Genomic DNA, 23,966 nt, shown 5'->3' with positions numbered 1-23,966 from the left:
CACCAAGCAGGATGTGGGGCTCCATCTGAGAACCCTGGAATCCGAGGACCCTGGGATCATGACCTGAGCTGAAGGCAGATGCTTAACGACTGCGCCAGCCAGGCGCCCTGTAATAATTTGAGTCTTAAATAACATCCACTTCCTTAATTCTAATACTTTTATATTTTTAAATACCAAGGAATATGTGCATATTTAAAATCATCTAAGATATTCCCTCACCAGTGTAGTCTCTTTGTTTACTGTATTCCTGTGTTCACTGGAATTAAATACACCTTATTTCTCTCCTTTTATTTTTATGAAAACCACAATTTCATCAGAGTGTTTAAATTATAGTTTCTTTTTTTTTTTTTAAAGATTTTATTTATTTATTTGTGAGAGGGAGAGAGTGAGAGCGAGCACAGGCAGACAAAGTGGAAGGCAGAGTCAGAGGGAGAAGCAGGCTCCCTGCGGAGCAAGGAGCCCGATATGGGACTCGATCCCAGGACGCTGGGATCATGACCTGAGCCGAAGGCAGCTGCTTAACCAACTGAGCCACCCAGGCGTCCCTACATTATAGTTTCTATCAATAAGATTACTTAAGAGTTTTCATCAAACACCTTGTAACATAGATTTCTATAACTACTCTTAGTCAGATAAATCAAATCCATCAATTTATGGTTTCTACATATCCAGTGAAACCTTCTGTCTTTTTATAGATCATGCTTCTGCTATCATGTCTTAAACATTTTGTATTTAAGTCCACAATCCATTTGGAGTTTCTTTCTTTCTTTCTTTCTTTCTTTCTTTCTTTCTTTCTTTCTTTCTTTTCTTTCTTTCTTATAAGATGTGAGACTTGGGTTGGGTTTTTGTCTTTTCGTTTTTCTTTTGTTGTTGTTGTTGTTTTGTTTTGTTTTGTTTTTTGTCTATGGAAAACCAATTGCTTTAGTAACTATTTGTTGAAAAGACTGCTTTTCCTAGGACAACCCTCTCAGGTCCACTGATAACTAGAACAACGCTCAGACTGGCCATACCACCCATGTGAAGAAATGGCCAAGCAGGGCAAAATAACCAAGATTTAAAGGATTTCCCAACTTTTCAGTTCAATCAGGGCTTATCCCAGGTGCACTTCTCCTCCTTGGGTGCCCCATCTTGTCCCTTCAAGTGGCTATGCTGGACAGAACAATTCTACTAAAAGAAGTCTAGTGTATCTATCAACTTCTAAGGGAGACTTAAGGGTGGGGAAACCAGAGTCACTCTCTGGAAGTAGGGCCAAGCCTGGGTAAGTGCTACTACTCCCAGCAAGTCTCAGAGAGGGCACAGGGGCTCTGGCTGTCAGTCACATGAGTTGTTAGGGCCACATACCAGGAAAAAGATGAGAAACTGAGGTGAGGGGCATCTTTTTCTTTCTTCCCAAGTCTCCCTGATCAACTATAAGAAACTGAGGTAAGGGACAACTTTTCCGCTTTCCTTGTAGACCTGACCAGGATCTTTACTCCTTTACAATCCCTTCCTGGCATTATAGGCTACAGAAAGAGAATCAGACCAGTAAATCACTCAATGTATCATTTACTTAGATGCTTTCCTGGTTTTAATTGGACTAAGGCAACTCATTTTCTTTTGTTCTGGGGCATAGCCATAGTACAACAAGTTGGAGGAGTGGCATGGCCACCTGAGGGACTTTGCCTTTCAAGTTTCAACACGGAAAAATGCAGCTCATTTTCTTTTGTTCTGATCTCAGCAAGGTAGGATGGATTCCAGACTTGGGTTGCTGTCTTCTGGGCCCCACCCTCCTGGGTGGGGTGAAGAAACAAAGAACCACCACCTCCACATCAAAAGTAGATAGGTAAATGGAGTCCGCAGTGGAATTTTCACCACTGGCTCCAACTTTCCCCAGGTAAGATCAAATCCTCGTACATGTCCCACCCAATGTTGGAACCTCTGCCAGTGCTCAAGGGCTTTACTCTCTGCATGAACAGGTAGTGCTCCAAGAGAGACCAAGTGGAGGTGCCACTACAAGACCTGAGATGAAGGGGTATCTCAAAGTTTTCCAAAGTTGGCTCTGTTAAATCAGACCCTCTCCAAAGCAGAAAAATGTGGGGTTCTGGCCACCGCTGAAAGATACCAGGATCAAGGGATGGATGAGTCTGTGGGTGGCTTCAGTTTCCGACTAGAGACCATGCTGTACTACCTCAAGACCCCAGTTGGGACCCTAATGATCTCTTTGGAAACTGGTATCGCCATCACTTCCAAGCCTGCATCATACAGGGACTGAGCGGTACATGGGGTCTTCACCCTCCTTCATTTCCCAGGTCAATGGCTATAATTGAAGCCAACTATGCTTAGTTCTGCCTCGGGTTGGAGACTTTAAGGGATATTCCCAAGCAGCTGCTGAAACTCTGTTTCGGGAAATTCCCTGTCTCCTCTGGGCTTCCAAGAACTGCATATTTCCAATTTGGTGGAAGAAAACACGGCATCTCCTCCTCTCTCTGAGCTGATGTGGTTTAGAACTGGGGATGATTCTATCTAGGTTTGCTGAATGTCAAATAAGTTCCCATTAAAATGGCAGCTAATCTTGTCTGTTTCAAAATCTTCCTGGGTAATTGGCAAGTAAGTTTTCTTGGTTGATAAATGGGATTACATCTGGGTCTTTTCCAAATATGATAAAGTGCTAAAGCTTTGATTATCAGACATAGGTTTGTGCTTTTAAAGGATATTTGGGTCTGTTGGTAAAAAATTGTGTCTAATCTCGTCTGTCTCAAAGTTTTCATGTAGTTGTTAAGATAGCCTTCAGAGTCTCTGGTATTTGGATATTTGGGTCTCTTGGTAAACATGATGCTGTCAACCCAAACTCAGGGAGAAAACACCAACAATTTTCTTATTGTAATCTTTTTTTTTAATGTTGAGCTTTTTAAAAAAGATATTATTGACTTGTTAATAAATAAATAAAATCTGACAAAATTTATTTGTCAGAGAGAGAGAGTGAAAGACCACAAGAGCACAAGCAAGGGGAATGGCAGGCAGAGGCAGGGGGAGAGACAGGCTTCCTGCTAAGGAAGGAGCCAGATGTGGGACTGGATCCCAGGACCCTGGGCTTATGCATGACCTGAGCTGAAGGCAGATGCTTAACCAACTGAGCCACCCACATGTCCCTCTTATTGTATTCTTATGAGAGGCTCTCATTAAATACATAGCTACTTCCCCCAGTTTGATCTGAGGCCAAGATCATTCTTAAAGACCCAGTTGCCCCCAGATATATGGAAAAAATGCAGAAGTTGGCTGTTGGCCCTGAGGGGATCCTAGAAGAGTTCTAACAAGCTGCCAGTGGGTCGCTTAGCCTCCCTAAGCTCTGGCCACTGTGGCTGCCCAGGACATAGGAAGTGAGAATGTCCCCAGTGGCAAAAACCAAGGCCCTGTAACCCTTGTCCCACTTGTGGAGGAGGACACTGGAAATCTGAATGCCCTCAGGGATCTCAGTCGATGAGGATTCAGGTGGCCAGTGCCCCTGATTGGGACTGATGGGACCCAGGTGTCTCCGTGGTGGCTTCTCCAAAACAGCTCACCATAGGGAACCCAGTACCTCAGGCAGTTTTGGAAATAGAAGGAAAACCAGTCAGTTTCCTTTGTGATAATGGAGCCACCTTTTCTCTTCTCGTCTATTTGATAAATGTCCCACTTTCTGGTGATCTGGCCCCCGGCCCTGGGTTAGGGTACCCAAGGCCATTCCCTTTAAAGCTGGAGTGTTGAGGAAGGCCCTCTTGAGATTTTTAAAAACTTTTTCTGACTCTGGATCCCACGTTAATAGATGGGTACCAGATGTCTCAGTATCCTTGATCAATAGATAGAGGGGGCGTGCTATTTCTATATATCCCAGTATCCACGAGTGACAGTGTCCTGTTATGCCCAAAAAAACCTTTCCTATGAGGGAAAGCTGCAGGGTCCTTAAGGTGTATGGAACAGGCACTGGTGTTAAGGACCAACCCCCTTGAGCCTGAGTTGCCCAGACCTGGGAATGGATATCAACCTCTATTAAGGGGGAGCCAATTGCTTGTCTTCCCAGGGGCTATCAGTATGAGTGATAATACCTCTACTGAAAAGAGGTGTGGGGCTCTCAGGCATTAGGAAGGAGTGAGAGAAAATTAGATCTCTCCAGGGGCATCCCAGAGGCGAGAAAAAAAAATTGACTGTTGGGTCACCCATTGGTGTCCCTAACAACAACACTGGGGCTAGACAGTTGGCCCAAGGCAGAGAGTTATTTTGAAAGCAGTCATCTTTGCCTGGCTTCCCATCTCCGGGGAGAGCATGCAGTCTCTCATTGTTAAGTATGATGTTAGCTGTAGGTCTTGTAGCTGCTCTTTATCAAGTTGAGGAAATTCCTTTCTATTCCACCCCCCCCCCTTTTTTAGAGTTTTTAAAATCATGAATGGGTGTTGATTTTATCATGTGCTTTTTTTTTTTTAAGATTTTATTTATTTGACACAGAGAGAAATCACAAGTTGGCAGAGAGGCAGGCAAGGAAGCAGGCTCCCTGCGGAACAGAGAGCCTGATGCGGGGCTCGATCCCAGGACCCTGGGATCATGACCTGAGCAGAAGGCAGAGGCTTTAACCCACTGAGCCACCCAGGCGCCCTATCAAGTGCTTTTTTGAGTTGAATACCATTATCATGTGACTTTTCTTAGTTAGGCTGTTAATACAGTGGCTTAAATGGAATACTTTAAAAATATTGAACCATCCTTGTATTCCAGGAATAAACCCTACATTGGCATGGTGTATAATTCCTTTTACATGTTACCAAACTCTATTTGCTAATATTTTGTTAAGGATTGTTGCATTTATATTCGTGAGAGATACAAGTCTGTGATGTGTGTGTTAAGCTTGTATTTGTTTTGCCCCAGTATATGGTCTATTTCAAATATGTTCCATGGGCACTTGAAAAAAACATGTATTCTTTGTTTGACTTCAGTATCAGGGTAATATTAACTTCCTAAAATGACCTGGGATGTGTCCCCTCTTCTATATTCCAAAAAACTGTGTAGAATTGAAGTTAATTCTTTAATTTTTTGGCAGAATTCTCCAGAAAAACCATTTGGGCCTTGAGATTTCTTTTTGGGGAGTCTTAAACTTATGAATTCAATTTTCTTTATAATTATAGGGTTATTTGGGGTGCCTGGGTGTCTCAGTCAGTTAAGTGTCTGCCTTTGGTTCAGATCATGATCTCAGGGTCCTAGGATTGAGTCCCATGTCAGGCTCTCTGCTCAGCAGGGAGTATGCTTCTCTCTCTCCTTCTGTGCTCTCTCTCTCAGTCTCTCTCACTTTTTGTCAAGAAAATAGAATCTGTAAAAAATTATAGGTTTATTCACTTATATTTAATTTTGGATAAATTGTGGTAGTTTGGGCTTTCAAGGAATTGGCCCATTTGATCTAAGTCAGATTTATGTGTATAAAATAATTTGTAGTATTTCCTTACTCTGCTTTTGATATCTGCAGTTTCTGTAGTGATATCCTCTGTTTTGTCCAGATATTGCTTATTTATGTCTTCTTCCTCTCTTTTTACTTTGTCAGCCTTGCTAGAGGTCTGTCAGTCTTACTAGTCCTTCCAGGAAAAATTAATTTTCTCTTGTTTAACTTCACTGATTTTTTTCTATTGTTTTTCCATTTTTAATTTTATTGTTTTTCTGCTCTTTATTATTTCCTTCTTTTTTCTTGTTTGGATTTTTTTTGCCCTTCTTTTTCTAGGGAGCTTAGATAATTGATTTAAGATTTTTCTCTTTTCTAGTGTATGCAGTTGGTGCTATACATTTCCCTCTCAACACTGCTTTAACCATGTCCTACAAATTTTGACATGCTGTATCTTCATTTTCATTCAGTCCAGTGTGTCTTTTTTTAATCCACCTTTAAAAAAAAATTTTATTTATTTATTTTACAGAGAGAGAGAGCACACAAGTAGGCAGAGTGACAGAAGGAGAAGCAGACTCCCCACTAAGCAGAGAGCCCAATGTTGGGCTCCATCCCAGGATGCTGGGATCATGACCTGAGCTGAAGGCAGATGCTTAACCGAATGAGCCACACAGGTGCCCCTAATTTCCTTTGACTCGTGGATTATTTGGAAGTGTGTTCCTTAGTTTCCAACTCTTACGAGATTTTTCTGCTCTCTTTCTATTATTGATTTCTAGTTTGATTCCACTGTGGCTGGAAAACACACTCTGCATGATTTTAATTTTTGAAAATTTGTTAAGCGGTTTTTTTTTGGCCCAGGATATGGTCTATTTTAGTGTACGGACACATAAAAAGAATGTCCATTCTCCTCTTACTGGGTGCAGTGTTCTATAAATATGGATTACATCTTGTTGGTTGATGGTGTTGTAGGTTCTTCTATATCCTTGTTGATTTTCTATCTAGTTGTTCCAACAGTTGTTGAGAGGAGTGTTGAAGCTTCCAACTATAATTGTAAATTTGTCCACTTTTCTATCATTTTTGCTTCACATGTTTTGCAGCTCTGTTGTTTAGTATATATACATATGGGATGTCTTTTTCCTCTGATGTTACTGAAGTAGAACATTTACTGTCTAAATGTTTTCAGTCATGCTAAACTGTCCCTTTCCCAGTCCTTTGACTAAAGAGAGCAGACTTTTGCTGGGGATTTTTTTTTTTCTCTGCCACTGCATTTCTGGGTGGCTGGCTCTTTCAACTCCAAGTCTGAGATATAAAAAGAAAAAGGAACCCAGGGAACTTACCATCATTTGTTCCCTGGGTTCCAGGAGCCCTAACTGGTTTGCTTTCTTCTTTACATTTTTAAAGGTTTTATTTTTATATGTAATGTCCAGAATTTTTAGTTTCATTTAGTAGGGAAATAAGGAAGAGTACCTCTACTCCACATTTCCTATTCCAGATTTCTAGAGTTTTAGAAAAATTTTTTAGAGTTTTTTATTTTTGTTTGTTTGTTTGTGGGGGTTTGTTTTGTTTTGTTTATTTTTAAGTAGGTTCCATTCTTGGTGTGAAGCCCAACACAGGGCCTGAACTCATGACCATGAGATCAAGACCCAAGCTTAGATGAAGAGTCAGACACCTAGGGGTGCCTTGGTGGCTCACTGGGTTAAGCCTCTGCCTTCAGCTCAGGTCATGGTCTCAGGGTTCTGGAATTGAGCCCCACATCAGGCTCTCAGCTTAGCAGGGCACCTGCTTCCGCCTGTCTCTCTGCCTACTTGTGATCTTTCTTTCTCAAAGATATAAATAAAATCTTAAAAAAAAAAAGTCAGACACCCAACCAACTGAGCCACCAGGAACCCCAAGAGCTTTATGTATTTAATATACATATTTAAATTTTTATTTTCTATCAGTACATAAAATTAATCACAGTCTATGTTTCCCCTGAGCTTGTTGGATGAGGGGAATACCCAAGAAGAAAATAAACCAAAATATCAATAAGAAAAGTCTCGAGGTAGAAGAATTACAGATGATTTTTATTTCTTTATTTCCTTTTTCTGTATTCTCTACACTTTCTCCAGTGAGCAAGTATTGTTGCAAAAAATATTTGGAAGCTTAATAGGTACAGAACTGTGTGCCCTATGTTGTTATATTAACTAAAATCTTGCTTATTTCTAACAGTAAAATAGAGTTTTATAGACTTCTTTTTGCCTGCAGTGATAAACCAATAAAATTGCAGGCCCTAAACTTAAAAATGAAAGTCTTTGTAACTAATAAAAGGAGTCTAGAAAGATATGAAAGAAGCGTGCCTTCTCTTCTGAATCAACAGAGGGAGAATTATCCTTCTACATCATAAAAGCTGGCCCAAAGAATCCAGTTGGATAAGGTGTTAAACTAATCACTTTCATGAAAACATCAGTCTTGTTTTCTTGAGCATTTAGAGACTTGTGTGAATATTCATAATTACCAACTTGCTGTGTTAATATCAATCTGTTTTTGGAAGTAAAACTTGATTAAGTGGGCCTCATAGAAGAACTTCTTTAAAAAATTGCCATGTTCAATGAAAATCACCTTCAGAAGGAAACCCTTGATTCTTTTTTGGTTGTCTCATTTTAGAATGTGTTGTCTGGGCAGTAATGTTGTAATTGACATCTCTGTATTTCTGCACAGAATACATAGTTGTAAGATTGCTTGTCAAATAGGAAGTAGTTACTTGACACACTCATTTTTCATTCATGTATGTTGGAGGTATGGGAAAGCCTTTAGTTCTGCTAGATAGTCTACTTCGCCAAAGACACTGAGAGATGTGTTTCAGTTAATTAACAAATGCCAGAAGCAATACATGGGGCAGCTGAGAACTGAAGACTGTGCTCTGTGTTGACAGGACCAGATAAAGCAGCAAAGACAAGGGAGAGAGACCATTACCGTGGGCTCCAGCAGGAACCTGGCCCACTCTGTACTGTATCTTGCCAGCTCAGAATTACTCTGCAGACCCATCACACAGCACATAAGAAAAAAATACACACACATATATTTTTTTAATTCTTTGTGGCCCAAGAGCCTCAACCAGCATTAATTTCTCCAGGAGAAAAAATTCAGGGCACTAGCCTCTGTGAAATATCCTTGATTCCTTTATTTGCTGCCAGGTGTCAAGTTAAAGGAAAAGCTCAGGGCACTATCTTCCTGGAATATGTACATTTTCCTTATGAAATGAGACCCACCTGGCAGCAGAGTGAATTTCTCATACTTCTAGTGTCCTGGGGGTAAGGGATTAGTTTTCTCAAGGAATTGGAGCCACTTCCTGAAAGAGTAATAGTTGAGCGAGAGAGGTTTGGTGCCTGGGAGACTCAGGGCATCCTTGTGCGTGCTTTTGGAATGTATGTTCTAAAATCTGTGCGCAGAAAGCATGCGTCTAGCATATGTCAATTCATGTCTGGCTTATCTGGACACTTTCAACTTCTACTTGAGCAACCTGAAGCTAGCCCTGAGTGTATTCTTTATTTTTTCCTCTCCTTGCCTCTCTCCTTTCTTCCTTTCCTGCTTTCCCCCCCTCATTCCTTCCCCTTTTCCATCCCTCTCTCCCTTCCTTCATTCCTTTTGTCTTTCTTTTGCAAGAAATGAATAAGCAACTGAAACTCTCCTACACTGTGAGTGGGCTTGTAAAATAGTTCAACAACTTAAAAAAAAAAAAAACAGCATGACTGTTTCTTAAAGAGTTAAACATACTAGACTTAAAACTAAAAAACCCTTAGGAAAAAAACATGGCAGAAGTGTCATGGCATTGAATCTAGCATTGATTTCTTGGATACAACATCAAAGGTACAGGCAACAAAAGAAAAATAGACAAATTGGACTTTATAAAAACTTAAAAATTTTGTGCATCAAAAGACAATGTCCAGGGTGCCTGAGTGGCTCAGTGGGTTGGGACCTCTGCCCTCAACTCAGGTCAGGATCTCAGGGTCCTGGGATGAAGCCCTGCATCGGGCTTTCTGCTCAGCGGGGAGCCTGCTTCCCCCTCACCTCTCTCTGCCTACTTGTGATCTCTGTCTGTTAAATAAATACATAAAAATCTTTAAAAAAAAAATGACAATGTCCACATCACGAAAAGACAATCCACAGAATGAGTGAGAACATTTGCAGATCATAAATCTGCTAAGGAGTTCATGTCCGGAATATATAGAGAACTCCTAAACTCAACAATAAAAAAAATCAAGTTTTAAAATGGGCAAAGAATTTGAATAGACATTTTTCTAAAGAAGATAAACAAATGGCCAAAAAGCACATAAAAAGATGCTCACGATCACTAATCATTAGGGAAATGCAAATCAGAACTATAAGGAGATACTGTCTTGTACCATTAGGATGGCTACTAGCAGGAAAAAAACCACCAAAAAAACAGAAAATGCCAAGTATTTCTGAGCACTTGATTGGAACACTTGTGCACGGCTGGAGGGAATGTACAGCTGCTGTGGAAGGTGAATGGTGGTTCCTCAGAAAATTAAAAATAGTATTATATGATCCAGAAATTCCGCTTGTGAGCATATACCCTAAAGAATTGGAAGCGGGGTCTCGATGAGATATTGTGCACCCGTGTACTTATTAGCAGCATTTTTCACATTAGCTGAATTGTGGAAGCCGCCCAACTGCCCATCAATGGATAAGCAAAATGTGGTATGTGTGTGTATATACATATATATGTATATACATGTACATAGTAGAATATTTATTATTTACACTTAAAAAGGAAGAAAATTCTTTAAAAAATTTTTTAAGAGTTTATTTATTTGTCAGAGAGGCAGAAAGAGAGAGAGAGAGAACACAAGCAGGCAGAGAGGCAGGCAGAGGGAGAAGCAGTCTCCCCGCTGAGCAAGGAGCTCGATGCAGGGCTTGATGTGGGGCTCAGTCCCAGGTCACCAGGTTTATGACCTGAGCTGAAGGCAGATGCTTAACTGACTGACATACCCAGGAACCTCCAAAAAGAAAGGAAATTCCGACATAGGCTTCAACATGGATGCATCTTAAAGATGTTGTAATAAGTGAACTCAGCCAGTCACAAAAAACCCAAATACTTTATGATTCAGTTATCTTAGGTACTTCGTCAAAATTATAGAGAGAGAAGGTAGAACAGTAGATGAACTTCTGCTGGGAAAGATGAGGAGTTATTGTTCAACAGGGACAGAGCTTCAGTTTCACAGATGAAGGAGTGATGGGGATGGGTGGTGGCCATGGTGGCATAATATTACGAATGCATTTAATACCTCTGAGCTGGACACTTAAAAATGGTTAATGTGTCCATTGTTATGTGTATTTTATGACAATAAAAATTATAGCAATTCACACATAATACATACAGAAATAACTTAAAAATAAAAATAAAAAAGTGAAGCATACACCTACACTTCTGGAGGCAGCCCGTCTACTGTTGTTTGCTCAGTAAAAATGAAAGTTGGTTAGTCCTGGGGCACTAACTACAGCGTGGTGACTCAGGATAATATTGCTGGGTTGTATATTTGAAAGCTGATAAGACAGTAGATCTTAAAAGTCCGCAACACAAGAAAAAAATATGTAACTATGTGTGGCGAGGGATGTTAATTAGAGTTGTGGTAGTCATTTTGTGACATATAAATACTGAATAATGATGTACACCTGAAACTAATAAAATGTTATATGTCATTTATATCTCCCTATAAATTAAAAAAATAAATAAATAAGCAATTGTGTATGCAACAGCTGGTATATAATATCCATGGTAGTTTTATTTATTTTATTTAGGGATATATATATATATATATATATATATATATATATATATATATATATGCCATCGAGCCAGAAAATGACATGGAGGAAACCCAAACACACATTGCCAAGTGAAACTAGTGAATCTGAAAAAGTTACACACTGTATAATTCCAACTCTGTGACATTCTGGAAAAGGCAAAATTATAGAGACGGTAAAAAGACTGGTGGTTACTAGGATTTATGATGAATATCAGAGCACAGAGTGGTTAAAGCAGTGAAAATACCCCATATGATACTGTAATAATGGGTATTTGTCACTATGCATTTGTCCAAACCCTAGTGTGTAAACACCAAGAATAAACCCAAATTTAAGCTATGGATTTTGAGTGATGATAATGTGTCGGTGTAGGTTCACCAACTGTAACGAATGTACCACTCTTAGGAGAATGTTGGCAATGACGGAGGTTGTGGGTGTGTAGGGGCAAGGGGTAGAGGGGCACTGTCTACACCTTCCCCTCAATTTAAATTGAATCTAAAACTACTCTTAACTGTGAATCTAAAATCTAAAACCATGAATCTAAAATTATTCTTAAAAGAAAAAACTACTCTTAAAAAATTGTTTAAATGTCCTACACACACACACACACACACACACACACACCCTTAACCTGAAGGATGGCAGATAAGGAATTAAGGACCAAGCAAAAGGCTAATAAAAGAAATTCACAAGAAAAAAGAAGAAAGCAAGTCTCAGAACAATAAATATAATATGATTCTATTTATTAAAAGTTCAAAAGTACTAAAAGTACTAAAATAATGGGAGCAATAAACACAAGACCAGGGTTGTGAATGATTATCCCAGGGAAGGAGAATGTCATCAGGAGGGACCCATACTGTATATCCAGGATAATGGTATCACTCTATTTCTTCAACTGGGTGAGGGTACAAAACTGCATATTGCACCATTACTCTTTAAACCTTCACATCTTTTATGAGTATTTTTACTCAATTAAAAACAAAGGAAAAATGAGCATCAGCCCACTAGTGACAAGCCAGGTGCAGCTAGGAATGGTAACAGCCATTAACCCATGGTGTTGGAATGGGGTGAAATCAAGGACTTGTCCCATCTCCCCATGAGAATTCTGGGATGATCTTGATGGCAGAGCTGACTCAGTGAACTGGATTTCAGTCTTCATAAGCATCTAGCAAGACCCAAGGTTGCCTTTTTCTCCTACTCTAAATAGTTCATCGATCAGGCTTCAAGTGAGTAAAATTTCCCAGAGCCTTAGTAGGAATTTAAATGTGAAGAACAGGGGCGCCTGGGTGGCTCAGTAGGTTAAAGCCTCTGCCTTCGGCTCAGGTCATGATCCCAGGGTTTTGGGATCAAGCCCCGCATTAGGCTCTCTGCTCAGCAGGGAGCCTGTTTCCTCCTCTCTCTCTCTGCCTGCCTCTCTGCCTGCTTGTGATATCTGTCAAATAAATAAACAAAATCTTTTTAAAAATAAAAAATAAATGTGAAGAATATGTAGCTTCACCCATGTCTTCAGAGGCCTTTTTGCTTCTCATATTGAGATCTTGTGAGGTGATGTAGGTGGTATGGAAGAGGGTTTCGATGCAGGTATGATAGCGTGGGTGGCGTGAGAAGGGAAAGATTTTTGTGGTTGGTTTAGAAGCCCCTTGAAGACCTATCTAACCTTGAGACTCTGTTCTAGGGAGTATTAGGAGTGGAGGTCCATATAAACACATTTCATTTTCTTAATTTTGGTCAGGTCTGGCCAAGAATTTTCTTCCTCTTCTGAGGCTGCTAGGTCTTTCACATCACGTCAGCTGCAAGGCTTACTGCCTCACTGACTCTCCCCACGCCCATATTCAACCCCCAATGGATTCCCTGGGGCCACCTGCACAAAAATATATGCCTCTCTGATAATGGAAAATTTATTCTAAGCACTTATTTTAGATAGAGAAATATCCGTTCTCTCATGCTCATGTTGCTAATATGTCTGCTCTGATCTGTGGTTTTTGCACAGTTGAAGGGTCATGCTGGCCCTCCCTCTGCCTTCAAGCAGGACTGCATTTCTCCCATTTCTGATGACTTGTTTCATCTCATGGTGAGTATTGTGATGGGGAGGGTTAAAGAGTGTCATCCCTGGGACAAGAGGTATGAGCCTTGCCATTAAGGAGGACTCGATCTAACAGCAAACATTCCGAGGCAAGGACAACAGTCCCCATAAGGCCACCTGGAGCCACAGAGAGATGCTACACCCTCCATATCACCCTTATTCCTGAGTCTCCTTAGGTTTCTCCAGCTATCAGATGCCTCCTGTCTCTAATTTCCCCAGGATCAGTGGCTCAAGCTTTGGCCCTGAGCCTGAGCCCTGGGCTTACTGCTATGTCCACTGGAAGTCAATTTTCTTCTTTCCTCTCCTGTTCCCAGGGGACTCTCCCTGCCTCATACTCAGATTTCCTCTGAGGCTGAATAGCCTTAATCTTGCTGCAGAAACAGAGAGCTGAGACATGAGAATAGAGAAATTTGCGTACAAATTTATGAGGGCTTTGGATGGTTGGAGCGCTCAAGGGACTAATCTGATATCTGATCAGGTGCCATTACCAACCTACTTCCCCCTCTGACAGTCTGGTCACTAGAAACATGGAAGCCTTGGAGCAAGATAGGGCAGGACGCGAATTCTCATCGTTGCTCTCCCAGGGAATTTCCGTGTCGCCTTTAAGCAGTTTCCTCCCTCTTGTCCCCAGTTGGTTCACCAGTGAAATGAAGGGTTGTTGCACTGGCCCTTCCCAGGGTGTCATGAAGTCCAGAAGGATATCAGACAATTGTGTGCTTGGGAAGTTCTCTGAGCTCTGTGGGGGAGTTCTTGAACAACTGAGAGTGCTGATACTTCATCCACAACCCTAAGGGTGTAGATGATGCTGGGGTCAACCTAGCCAAATCTGACTGGGGAAAGCCAATCACGAAGTTGAAAATAGGCCCCAGATGCAAGGAGATGAGACAGTTAGATTACTTCCTCTTTTCTAATTTGAGAGGTCTCATGTTGATGAAAATCAGTGTGTTAGAGGCTGCAGAAGACCTAAACAGAGTCACCATGAAGCTGGGCTGTGTCCTCACAGCTGGGGTCCTCTACTTTTCTCCTACCATGCTCTGGGCAGTACAGATGCTACTGGGTAAGTGATATGTTCAAACGTTGGTGTGGGACTGGAGATATGCCTGACTTTGATCAATGGAAAGATACGTGGACTGACTTTGGTCCAGAGAAGCAATGTGCAGGTAGGAAATGAAGGATAGGTATTAGAATGTCTGGTGTGCTGGATGGAATGGCTCTTTCTGAATATAAAAATCTTCAAGCCTTTTCCATTCTTAAGGTGTCCTTGACTGTAATACCCTATTGAGCTACCATCTGAACCTTTTCCTTCCTTTTCTCAAATTTCTTGAAAGAGTAGTTTGCACTTGCTTTCTGCACTTCCTCACTTCTCACTCATACCTCAGTGTTCCCAGTCTGGCTTCCACTGGAAACAGTTTTGCCTAGGGTGCAATGACTTCCATATTGACTGCGCCACTGCCCACACTTTTGTTTTTCTGCTGCTAGACTTGTCTGCTGCACTGAGCAGTGTTGGTCACTTATTCTTTTTTTTTATTATTTTTATTTTTATTTATTTATTTTTTTTTAAGATTTTATTTATTTATTTGACAGAGAGAGATTACAAGTAGGCAGAGAGACAGAGAGCCCGATGCGGGACTCGATCCCAGGACCCCGAGATCATGACCTGAGCCGAAGGCAGCGGCTTAACCCACTGAGCCACCCAGGCACCCTGGTCACTTATTCTTTCTTGGCATTCTCTGCTTGCCTAACTTCAACATGCCATTTTCTCCTTGCATTCCATGTATGAGTCTTTGTCCACATGCCATTTTATCCTTGCACTCCATGTACCTGTCTTTGTCTCTTTGGTGGCTTCTATTCTCTTCCCTTTATAGGCTGGTGTTTTCTACTGCTGCATTTCTGCCTCCCTACCCTACACTCTTTACACAATCTCCTTAGTGAGTTCATTTATCTGTATCATTTTTGCCACTTCAGCTATCTACTTAAGAGTCCAAAGTCATATCGCCAACCCTAATTGTGCTTTTGAGTTTCACAAAGATCCAACTTTGCACAAAACATATCTATCTGCATGTTTCACAGGTATCTCAGTCCAATATTACCAGAGCTGTCCTCTTGGCCCCTACCTCTCCCTAATTTCATCTTTCACTGTGTCTGTCTCAGTTCATAACTACCCACCCAGGCATGGAGGCTAAAAACTTGGGAGAACACCTAGACTCCTCCCTCTTCATCCTCTGCATATAATCAATCAGCAAGTTTGGCAAAGTGTATCTTCTAAACTGTTCTCAAAGACAGAACTAATGGGATGCTAGGAAAAGCCCTCATCATTGTGGACTTTGGATAGTCCAGTAACTTCCTGACTAACCTCTGTGTCTCAGCCTTGTGCCCTTGAAATGGATTCTGTGCTCTGCAGCCAATGCACACAAGGCCCACCATCGCCTAGTTCCTATTTAGCACTTCAGTCTCTGCTGTTATCCTGGAGGCCTGCATATTGCCCTGAAATACGCCCCAACCAGCTGGTATTTATCCACTCACACACCACGTTCTTCCCTATCTCCAAGCTGCGCTCAAACTCCTACCTCTACTTGAAATGATCTCTTTCCATGGCCCCATTCCCTCTCACTCACAAACTTTTGGGCATCCCCTGAAGATTCCGCATGGCTGCCATCTTCCAGGGAAGCTTCTTTGAACTCTTCTTTCAGCCCCAGTGACTGCCTGTTGCGTGTCTTTGTTATTTTTTCCTCCTCATGAAATCATCTCCTCATATGACCTTGCTGTCCACCAAACTGAGTTATTTGTAGACAGGGACAGCGCTTTTTGTTTTTGCTTTTGTTTTTTAACCTTGTCAAATTTATGTTTGAATTTTTAGCAACTGCTTTGTCCCTGATTAAAAAAAAATTGTTGAATCCTTTTACTGGAGTAGAAACAGGACTGGGTGACTGTATGAAGACACAGCACTGATATCGTGGCAAGAACTCCAGATGCTCTGGTTTCATGCTGTTTTTCTATTAACTAGCTCTGTGTCACCTTGGAAAATTCACTTTTTATATCTCTAATTCCATTTTCTTTTTTAAAAAAGATTTTATTTATTTGAGAGAGAGAGTGAGTGAGTGAGTGCAAGCTGGGGTCAGGGAGGGGTAGCAGGAGAGGGAGAAGCAGACTCCCCACTGAGCAGAGAGCCTGATGCAGGTCTCAGTCCCAGAGCCCTGGGATCATGACCCGAGCTGAAGGCAGATGCTTCACCAACTGAGCCACCCAGGTGTCCCTCTAATGCCATTTTCTTATTCATAAAATGAGCCTAATACCTACCACATAATTTACTGAGTGAAAGTGCCTGGCAACCCACAAGTTCATTTTCAAAATGGAGTGGAGGCTAAGTCTAGTTGAATGATAGCAGAGGAACTGAAAAAGGTAGCAGTGGGGTGGCGAGGGGAGCTGAAGCAGGATCTCAAGAAAACACCTGGTACTGATGCAGTGAAAATCAGGAAGTGGAAAAGGACCTTGCTAGGGGAAGTTACAGGGTAGAAGAAGAGTTTTGGGCTTTCAGAAGTGGAATGAAGGCAAGTGGATCAGGAAAGAATGGAGTGAAGGATTGAGTGTATGGGAACGGTTGTGGGGCTGGAAGAAGGGGAGAGAGATTAAGGGACAAGAAGCAGGAATGAAAATGGGAAGAATGGAAATTACCTTGCTTGAGTCAAGCATGGAGCGAAGAGAGAGATGGGGGAGAAGCAGTGAGAAGATTCAACCTTGAAGCAAAGAAAGAATTGTTCCACGGTTACCAGTACAGACTGGGAACAGAGGTTCGGATCAGAGAGAAGGACATTGGAAGGGCTCTACAGCTGCCATGGAAAGTTTAGGGGACAGTGGGCATCAAGGTAGAGACAGCTGAAAAATGAAGACCTGAAGGGAGGGAGCGAGGGAGGAGGAGACACCACTCGGTCCTGAAAGCTCACGGGTAGATGATATATTCATGGATGGAGAGCCAAGGGAATTTGGGGAGAATGAAAATCTGGAAGGAAATCCCCAAGGAAGGTCTGAGACCTGCAGCTGATCAAGTCTAAACAGTGAAGTGAAGAGAACACTGATTTCTGGACTCAGACAACCTTTCTTTCTTGCTCCATTCCCTACTCCTTTTGAATTTTGGGGTAAGTTATTGAACTATTCTAAGCCTGTTTCTCTTAACTTTATAAAATGGGACATGAAATCACATACCTAGAAAACTTGTCAAGACTAAGTAAAATCATGTGTACAAGTGTCTCATGGTGTGTGGTGTACATTAAACACCTCCCAGTAAGTATTAAAATCTGATCATCTGCCTTTCCCTTGTGTCCTGTGACTGCTTGCTCTGGGGTCATCGTTGCCTTTGGCCTCTGTTTTCCTGTGCCAGCAGCTGGATGTCATGCTGGTGAGTTCACATTCTGCCATTCTCTCCCTGCCCTCTTCCTCATACCACAGTCCATTCACTGAAAACCCTGGAAAGCCAGTGAATCAAGTTTAAAGTACTGGGTCAAGAGACCCGAATAGGTTTTGGCATCTTCCCCTTTTCATTCTAAAAAGGATGATTCCCCTGGAGATTCCCTTGTGGAGGGAAGTCTTCTGTCTTCTTCCTCCACGTCACAACATTGTTTTCTGGTTCTCAAACCATGCCCTCCTCAGCTGCCCGCTTTGAGATGCTGCAATGTGAAGGACCGGTCAGGACCCAGGACAGCAGCTGCGATTCCCAGGAGGACTTTACAGCCCCAGGGGAAGTTGACTTCCAGGTCAAGGGCTACACTTTCAGTAAACCCTTCCATCTGATTGTGTCATACGGTGAGGTCTCGGGAAGTACAGGCCTTCTCTTTCTCTTTCTCCCATTTCCCAAACCTGCCTGTTCAGCCCGCCAACCACTCAGGAAGTTGCCCCTAGGAAACTGGCCATGGGATGAGATACAGTAGCTCCCCCCCCCCTACTTATCCATGGAAGATATGTTCCGAAACCCCCCAGTGGATGTCTGAAACTGCAGAGAGTACCAAGGCCTAAATATACTGTTCTTTCTAGACATACATACCTATGATAAAATATAAATTAGTCACAGTAAGAGATCAGCAAGAGATTAGAAACAATACCTAATAATAGAATAGTTATAACAATGTACTATGGTAAAAGTTATAAGAATGGTCTCTCCCTCTCTCAAAATACCTTATTGTACTAATACTTACCTATCTTGTGATGATGTGAGATGATAAAATGCCTACTTGATAAGGCAAGGGAGGGGAATGACTAGGCCTTGTGTTAGGCTGCTATTGATCTTCTTCTTTTTTTAAATTTTATTTATTTATTTGACAGAGATCACAAGTAGGCAGAGGGGCAGGCAGAGAGAAAGAGAGGGGGAAGCAGGCCCCCTCCAGGCAGGGAGCCCGATGTGGGGCTCGATCCCAGGACTCTGGGTTCATGACCCTAGCCGAAGGCAGAGGCTTTAACCCACTGAGCCACGCAGGTGCCCCATACTATTGATCTTCTGATGATATATCAGAAGGAGGATCATTTGCTTCTGGACTGCAGTTGACCATGGAAAACAAAACTATGGATGAGGGGGGACTACTGTGCCTTCTTCGCCATATTCAGCCCACAAAAGCCAGGGTTCCCTCAGTCTTAGTCCTTAAAGAACTTGTTCTGCTTTCCCAACTAGGGCAAGAATTACCTGGACTCTCAGAGAAAGCTTAGGGAGAAGTCTATGTGGGTAGCACGGGAAACTCCCAAGGAAGACAGTGGGTCACACTCAACTCTTGCTTTGGGCCACAGACTGGCTGATCCTCCAAGGTCCAGTCAGCCCTATATTTGAAGGAGATCCATTGATTCTACGCTGCCAGGCCTGGCAAGACTGGCCATTGACCCAAGTGACCTTCTACCGAGATGGCTCAGCAATGGGTCCTCCTGGACCCAAGAAGGAACTCTCCATTGCTGTGGTACAAGAGGCTGACAGCGGGCACTACCACTGCAGTGGCATCTTCAGAAGCCCTGGTCCTGGGAGCCCAGAAACAGCATCTCCTGTGGCCATCAAGGTCCAAGGTAAGAGCTGAAGGGAATGTAATTATGACAAGGGCAGGTGGAGAGACACAGAGGGACCAAGACTGTCTGTCATTGGAGGTGGCAAGATCACCGAAGGCTAAGGAACAGGTTGCTGGAAAATGCCCAAGTTGGGTTTCAGGAGGGACAGCATCTCAGTATTACGTTCTCAAGTCATTCAGCCCTCTCCAAGCCCAGTGTGTTTCCCACAGCTCTATCCTACAGATCTGTGCTTCCCAGTGTTCACTGATGGGGCATCTGGACTACTGTCAGATTTGTCCATCTCTGGGTCTTTCCTAAACTTGTTTAGTTGAAGAGAGAGAAGATTTGAAAGGCTCCGATCCTACTTTGCTAAGAGTGTTTATTACTGATGGAAATAGTGGGAAGAAACTGTGGCTGGGTTCTTTGCCTGGCGTGGGTCCACCTAAATGTATGATGGCTGAGCTCTTCTTTCTCACCTCTCTCTCCCTCAGAACTATTTCCAGTCCCACTTCTCAGAGCCACCCCCTCAGCTGAGCCTCAATATGGAGACCCGGTGACCTTGAGTTGTCAGACAAAACTGCCCCTGCAGAGGTCAACTGCCCGCCTCTTCTACTCCTTCTATAAGGACAGCAGGATAGTGCGTGACAGAGGCCTCTCCCCAGAACTACAGATCCCCACAGCTTCAGAAGCACACTCTGGGTCCTACTGGTGTGAGGCAGCCACTGAGGACAACCAAGTTTGGAAACAGAGCTCCAAGCTGGAGATCCGGGTACAGGGTAAGTTAGTGCATGTTTGTCAGATGTGTATGAAAAGTGAGGGAGAAGACTGAGTGCATGAGCTGGGGTTTGGTATAAGTAGGTTAAGAAGGACACAGAGAAGTCAGGAATAATAAGCCAGAGTCCCTGGGGATAGAAGAGAACACAGATAGGGAACTTCTTTCTCAGACCACGGTGCACAACTCACCAAACCAAGACCTGAGCCAGCTCCACAGCTGCTGTCCCATAGACCTTCTGCTCCCTACATGAACTATGGGAATCCACAGGAATATAGTATCTAGAATGAAGATGAGGTACTCTGGAGTTTATGTTCAGTTCAGGGACCCCCAATTAAAAAGGCTGCACTTGACCTGAAATAATATATCCAGAGGAGGCGGTAACCAGGGCAATGAAGGGCTTGAAGCCATGTCATAAGAAAAATAATGGAGGGAGCAGAAGATACTCATCTTGAAGAGGAGTTGACCCAAGGGGCCAGTGGAGGTGTCCTCAAAACACGGAAGGCTGGCACAAAGACGAGGAATTACACTAATGTCATATACAGTGAAGATGTTGACCTAGAACCAGTGACCGCATCCACACTGTCCAGAATTAGGTTCTGCCTTGATAGAGTAAGAATTGGCTAATATCAATAGGCCCTATAATGATGAAGCCTCATCACTAAAGATTTTCAAACTGAGGTAGCCAAGCTTCAGATTCCAATTTTGACCATGAGGGAGTCTTCAGCTGTCTGCTGCAGCTACTTTCAGAAAACAAGAAAGATTGACCACGAATATGAGGTTAGGGCCAGAGTCAGACTTCACTCTGATAATATCTGCCTCTTACCCCAAAATGCAGGTCCCTCCAGCTCGACTGCACCCCCCACCTTGAATCAACCTCCTCAGAAATCAGCTGTTCCAGAACCTACTCCAGCAGCCTCCCCTGGACCTCAGCCTCCACTGTCCACCCCTTCAAAGGATCCAGGCTTCTCCACTCCTGCGCAGGTGTCAGATCCCCATCTGTATCACCAGATGGGCATTCTTCTCAAACAAATGCAGGATATGAGAGCTCTCCTCGGTCACCTGGTCACAGAACTGAGGAACTTATCTGCCCTCCTGAAGCTTGAGACCACAAAGGGTTCTGCCAAATATGAGTAAATAATTCACTTGCAGTGTTGCTCAACTACTCCCAATAAATTTGACTTTTTCTACTTTTCCTCTTTCTGTCCTTTACACACACATAAATAGTCTTACAAATTGCCTAGTATTTTGTTAGAGTAACAGAGATGGGTGAGTATAAATAAATGTGCACAGAGTGATCCTCAGAATTTAGCCATAATTGTATGTTCGCTCATAACTTAGGTTCTGATCTCTGTGGACCAGGGGTTACCTTCCTTTGCTCAGACCAGAATCTGGTGACTGAAAGAAAATCAGCGAGATGGATTTAATGCAGCAGTTTCAATTGGAGGCCATCTCCCACCCCCACCAAAGGGGACATTTGACAATGTCTAGAGACATGTTTGGTCTTCACATTGTGGGGGTAGTGCCATCGGCATCTAGTGAGTAGAAGCCAAAGGTGCTGCTAACCGTCAAATAACACTATGGACAGCCCCCACAGCAGAAGAGTATCTCGCCCAAAGTGGTCAGTAGTGCTGAGATTAAGAAACTTCAGCCTTATGGAAGCTAGGTGTTAGACTCTGGGGTGGCCCCTTGCTTCTTCTACTTGCCGCCCCCTCCAGCATCATTCAGCAGATATTAATTACATGCTAGTATTTTGTTGGCCTCTATGACCTATCAAAATTTGTGCTATGTTAAGTATACTGATTAGATAGTGTCTCTGTCTACAGAGGGTTTAGACTTTGGGATAAAGGAGCAGTAATATGCTTTTCCATAAAGCAATAAAAGGAGGGTGTGTAAAAATTTCCCACAGGATCCTACTAAACTCAGAAATACATGATCAAGCATAACATTGCCAAAACAGCAATTTTCGGTTTTAATATACTTGTCTCTGAAATATTTTTTAAAGGCATATTTGAGTTTATTTTGGTACATAATGATGCTTTTTTCTGCATTTGGACTCTATTGTACAGTCACAGCCAATGAAAGATAGGTTGACAGACTCTACAGTAACCTTTGGTCAATGGGTTTGCACACCATTTTAGAATGACCTCAGTCAATGAGCATTCTACCATGTTATCCTAAATCATGTGGTATGATGTTATCCACCTTATTTTTTGTTTGTGCCATTTATTCTGTGCAATACTGACCCATAGTGATTTACAAAAATGTGCGTGTGATCACTCCAGACATGCCACAAGGAAACAAAGGAATAGAATCATGCTGGATATTAAAATATGAGTTTTATGGTGGTTCCTAGCACTCTCCAAAATGCAAGTTTTATGGTGGTTCCTAACACTTTCAGGGGGAAGGATCAGGAGGCAGCTGGGAACTGGAAAAGGCTGATAAACGTCTTTGCAGCCTGAGAGGATCAGCTCACAGTTGTGTGAATGGGAGTTGCAAGAAATGATGACCAAAGGTATTTCTTGACTTTGGTGGATTTGAAAACATGGAAGCTCAATTGCCAGAGGACCATGCTGGATATACTATGTTAGAACCATTTCACGTGGGGTTGATTTCAGCAAATGGTACCATTGTCATGAATGCAAACTCTCATGCTGAATAAAGAATCTGTGTACAGATAAGAAAAGCTATCAGAGATCCAGGAAGGAAGTCATGGATACAGCTGACTGAGATAAGTGTCAGCTCTGAACTCCTCATCCATGTGTCTAGGTACGCCTCTATCTTCGCACTGCATCTGATTTTTTTTTTTTTTAACCTTACTTCTTTTGGAGAGTGAGCTCTTTGAGAGCTCCTTGACCTCTTTGTGCCACATTGATTCTTTGGTGTCTAGTTTAATGAGATATAGTTAAGTGCTAAAATTCTGTTAGTTGAATTGAATTGGGCCAGGATAAGGGATGATACCTAGAAGGAGATTGAAATTAAGCTGGACCTTACAGGATGAGTGTCATGTCTGACATCAGCAAAATCTCCAGACTCTGCTCTGGGGGAACTAGCCTAGTCAACTACTTGGAAGCCTCAAGAAAAGGATCTCCCATCATCAGGGGTAAGGCAAGAACAGAGCTGAAAGAATGGGAGGGCTTTTACTTGTTTCCTTCTGCCCCTCTAGCCTGGGGAGTTTGGGTGGGGGAGATGAATTGTTACACTGGGTTGGGTTTATGGCTGTGCAGTCTAGGATTCTGTAACCCACAGAAGTCCCAGTGCATCCATGTTAGATTTTTGTCTCTGAAGTCAACGTTAGATAGCAAGCACAACCACTATGTTGTGAAGTTGAATCCAATGCCTGGGTGTATATGCCCAAAATAAATTTTAGTGTATGTGTATCAGAAGACAAGTATAATAATGTTCATAATAGCACTATCTGTAAAAGCAAAACTTTGGAATCAATTCAGTTGTCCACCAACAGAAAAATGGGGAAACTGTGCTATTTTCAGAGTGGAATACTATACAACAGTAAAAAAATTAAACCATAGCTAAAATCAAGCAATATAAAAAATATCAGGAATATAACATTGAGGGGAAAGATACCACATAGTAAGACACTCTTTATAGAAATTTAAAAACTAGTAAAAGAATATATTATTTAGGCACTTATACTAGCATAGGATAAACTTTTTAAAAGGCATGATGTGGAAACACCAAGATCAGGGTATTAGTTACCTTGACAGGCTGACTGGGGAGACCACGAGGGAGAAGCACATAGGTACATATAAATTATTAGTAATTTTAAAAATCTTCTCTGAGTAAGAATTTAGGTTTCCTTTAAATATATATATTCTCTAAATTATTTTCAAATTCCTATGTGTTTGCTGCCTTTATTTTTTTCTCAGATGTAACAAAAGCCAAGTTCGTTACCTACT

General features: G+C 42.2%; 1 protein-coding gene across 4 annotated transcripts; it reads left to right on the top strand.

Moving 5' to 3' along the window:
• Positions 1-14,171: 14,171 nt before the first annotated feature.
• On the top strand, positions 14,172-21,239 carry FCRLA (Fc receptor like A). Of its 4 annotated transcripts, none has more exons than XM_004751391.3 (6): positions 14,172-14,319; positions 17,641-17,655; positions 17,907-18,059; positions 19,032-19,298; positions 19,769-20,053; positions 20,888-21,239. In XM_004751391.3, the coding sequence occupies exons 1-6, from the start codon at positions 14,187-14,189 to the stop codon at positions 21,184-21,186; spliced, it is 1,152 nt and encodes a 383-aa protein (XP_004751448.3). In that variant the 5' UTR covers positions 14,172-14,186; the 3' UTR covers positions 21,187-21,239. The 4 variants fall into 4 exon arrangements, with proteins under 4 accessions (XP_004751448.3, XP_044942491.1, XP_044942492.1 ...); XM_004751390.3 differs by having other exon boundaries at positions 14,173-14,319; positions 17,638-17,655; XM_045086556.1 differs by lacking the exon at positions 17,641-17,655.
• The last annotated feature ends 2,727 nt before the right edge of the window (positions 21,240-23,966 follow it).

The sequence above is a fragment of the Mustela putorius genome, unplaced genomic scaffold, assembly GCF_011764305.1.
Source record: "Mustela putorius furo isolate JIRA1106 unplaced genomic scaffold, ASM1176430v1.1 tig00000997_pilon_pilon_pilon, whole genome shotgun sequence".
Taxonomy (NCBI): Eukaryota; Metazoa; Chordata; class Mammalia; order Carnivora; family Mustelidae; genus Mustela; species Mustela putorius.
The sequence above is the reverse complement of the archived record's forward strand: the minus strand, read 5'-3'. Positions and strand labels throughout refer to the sequence as shown.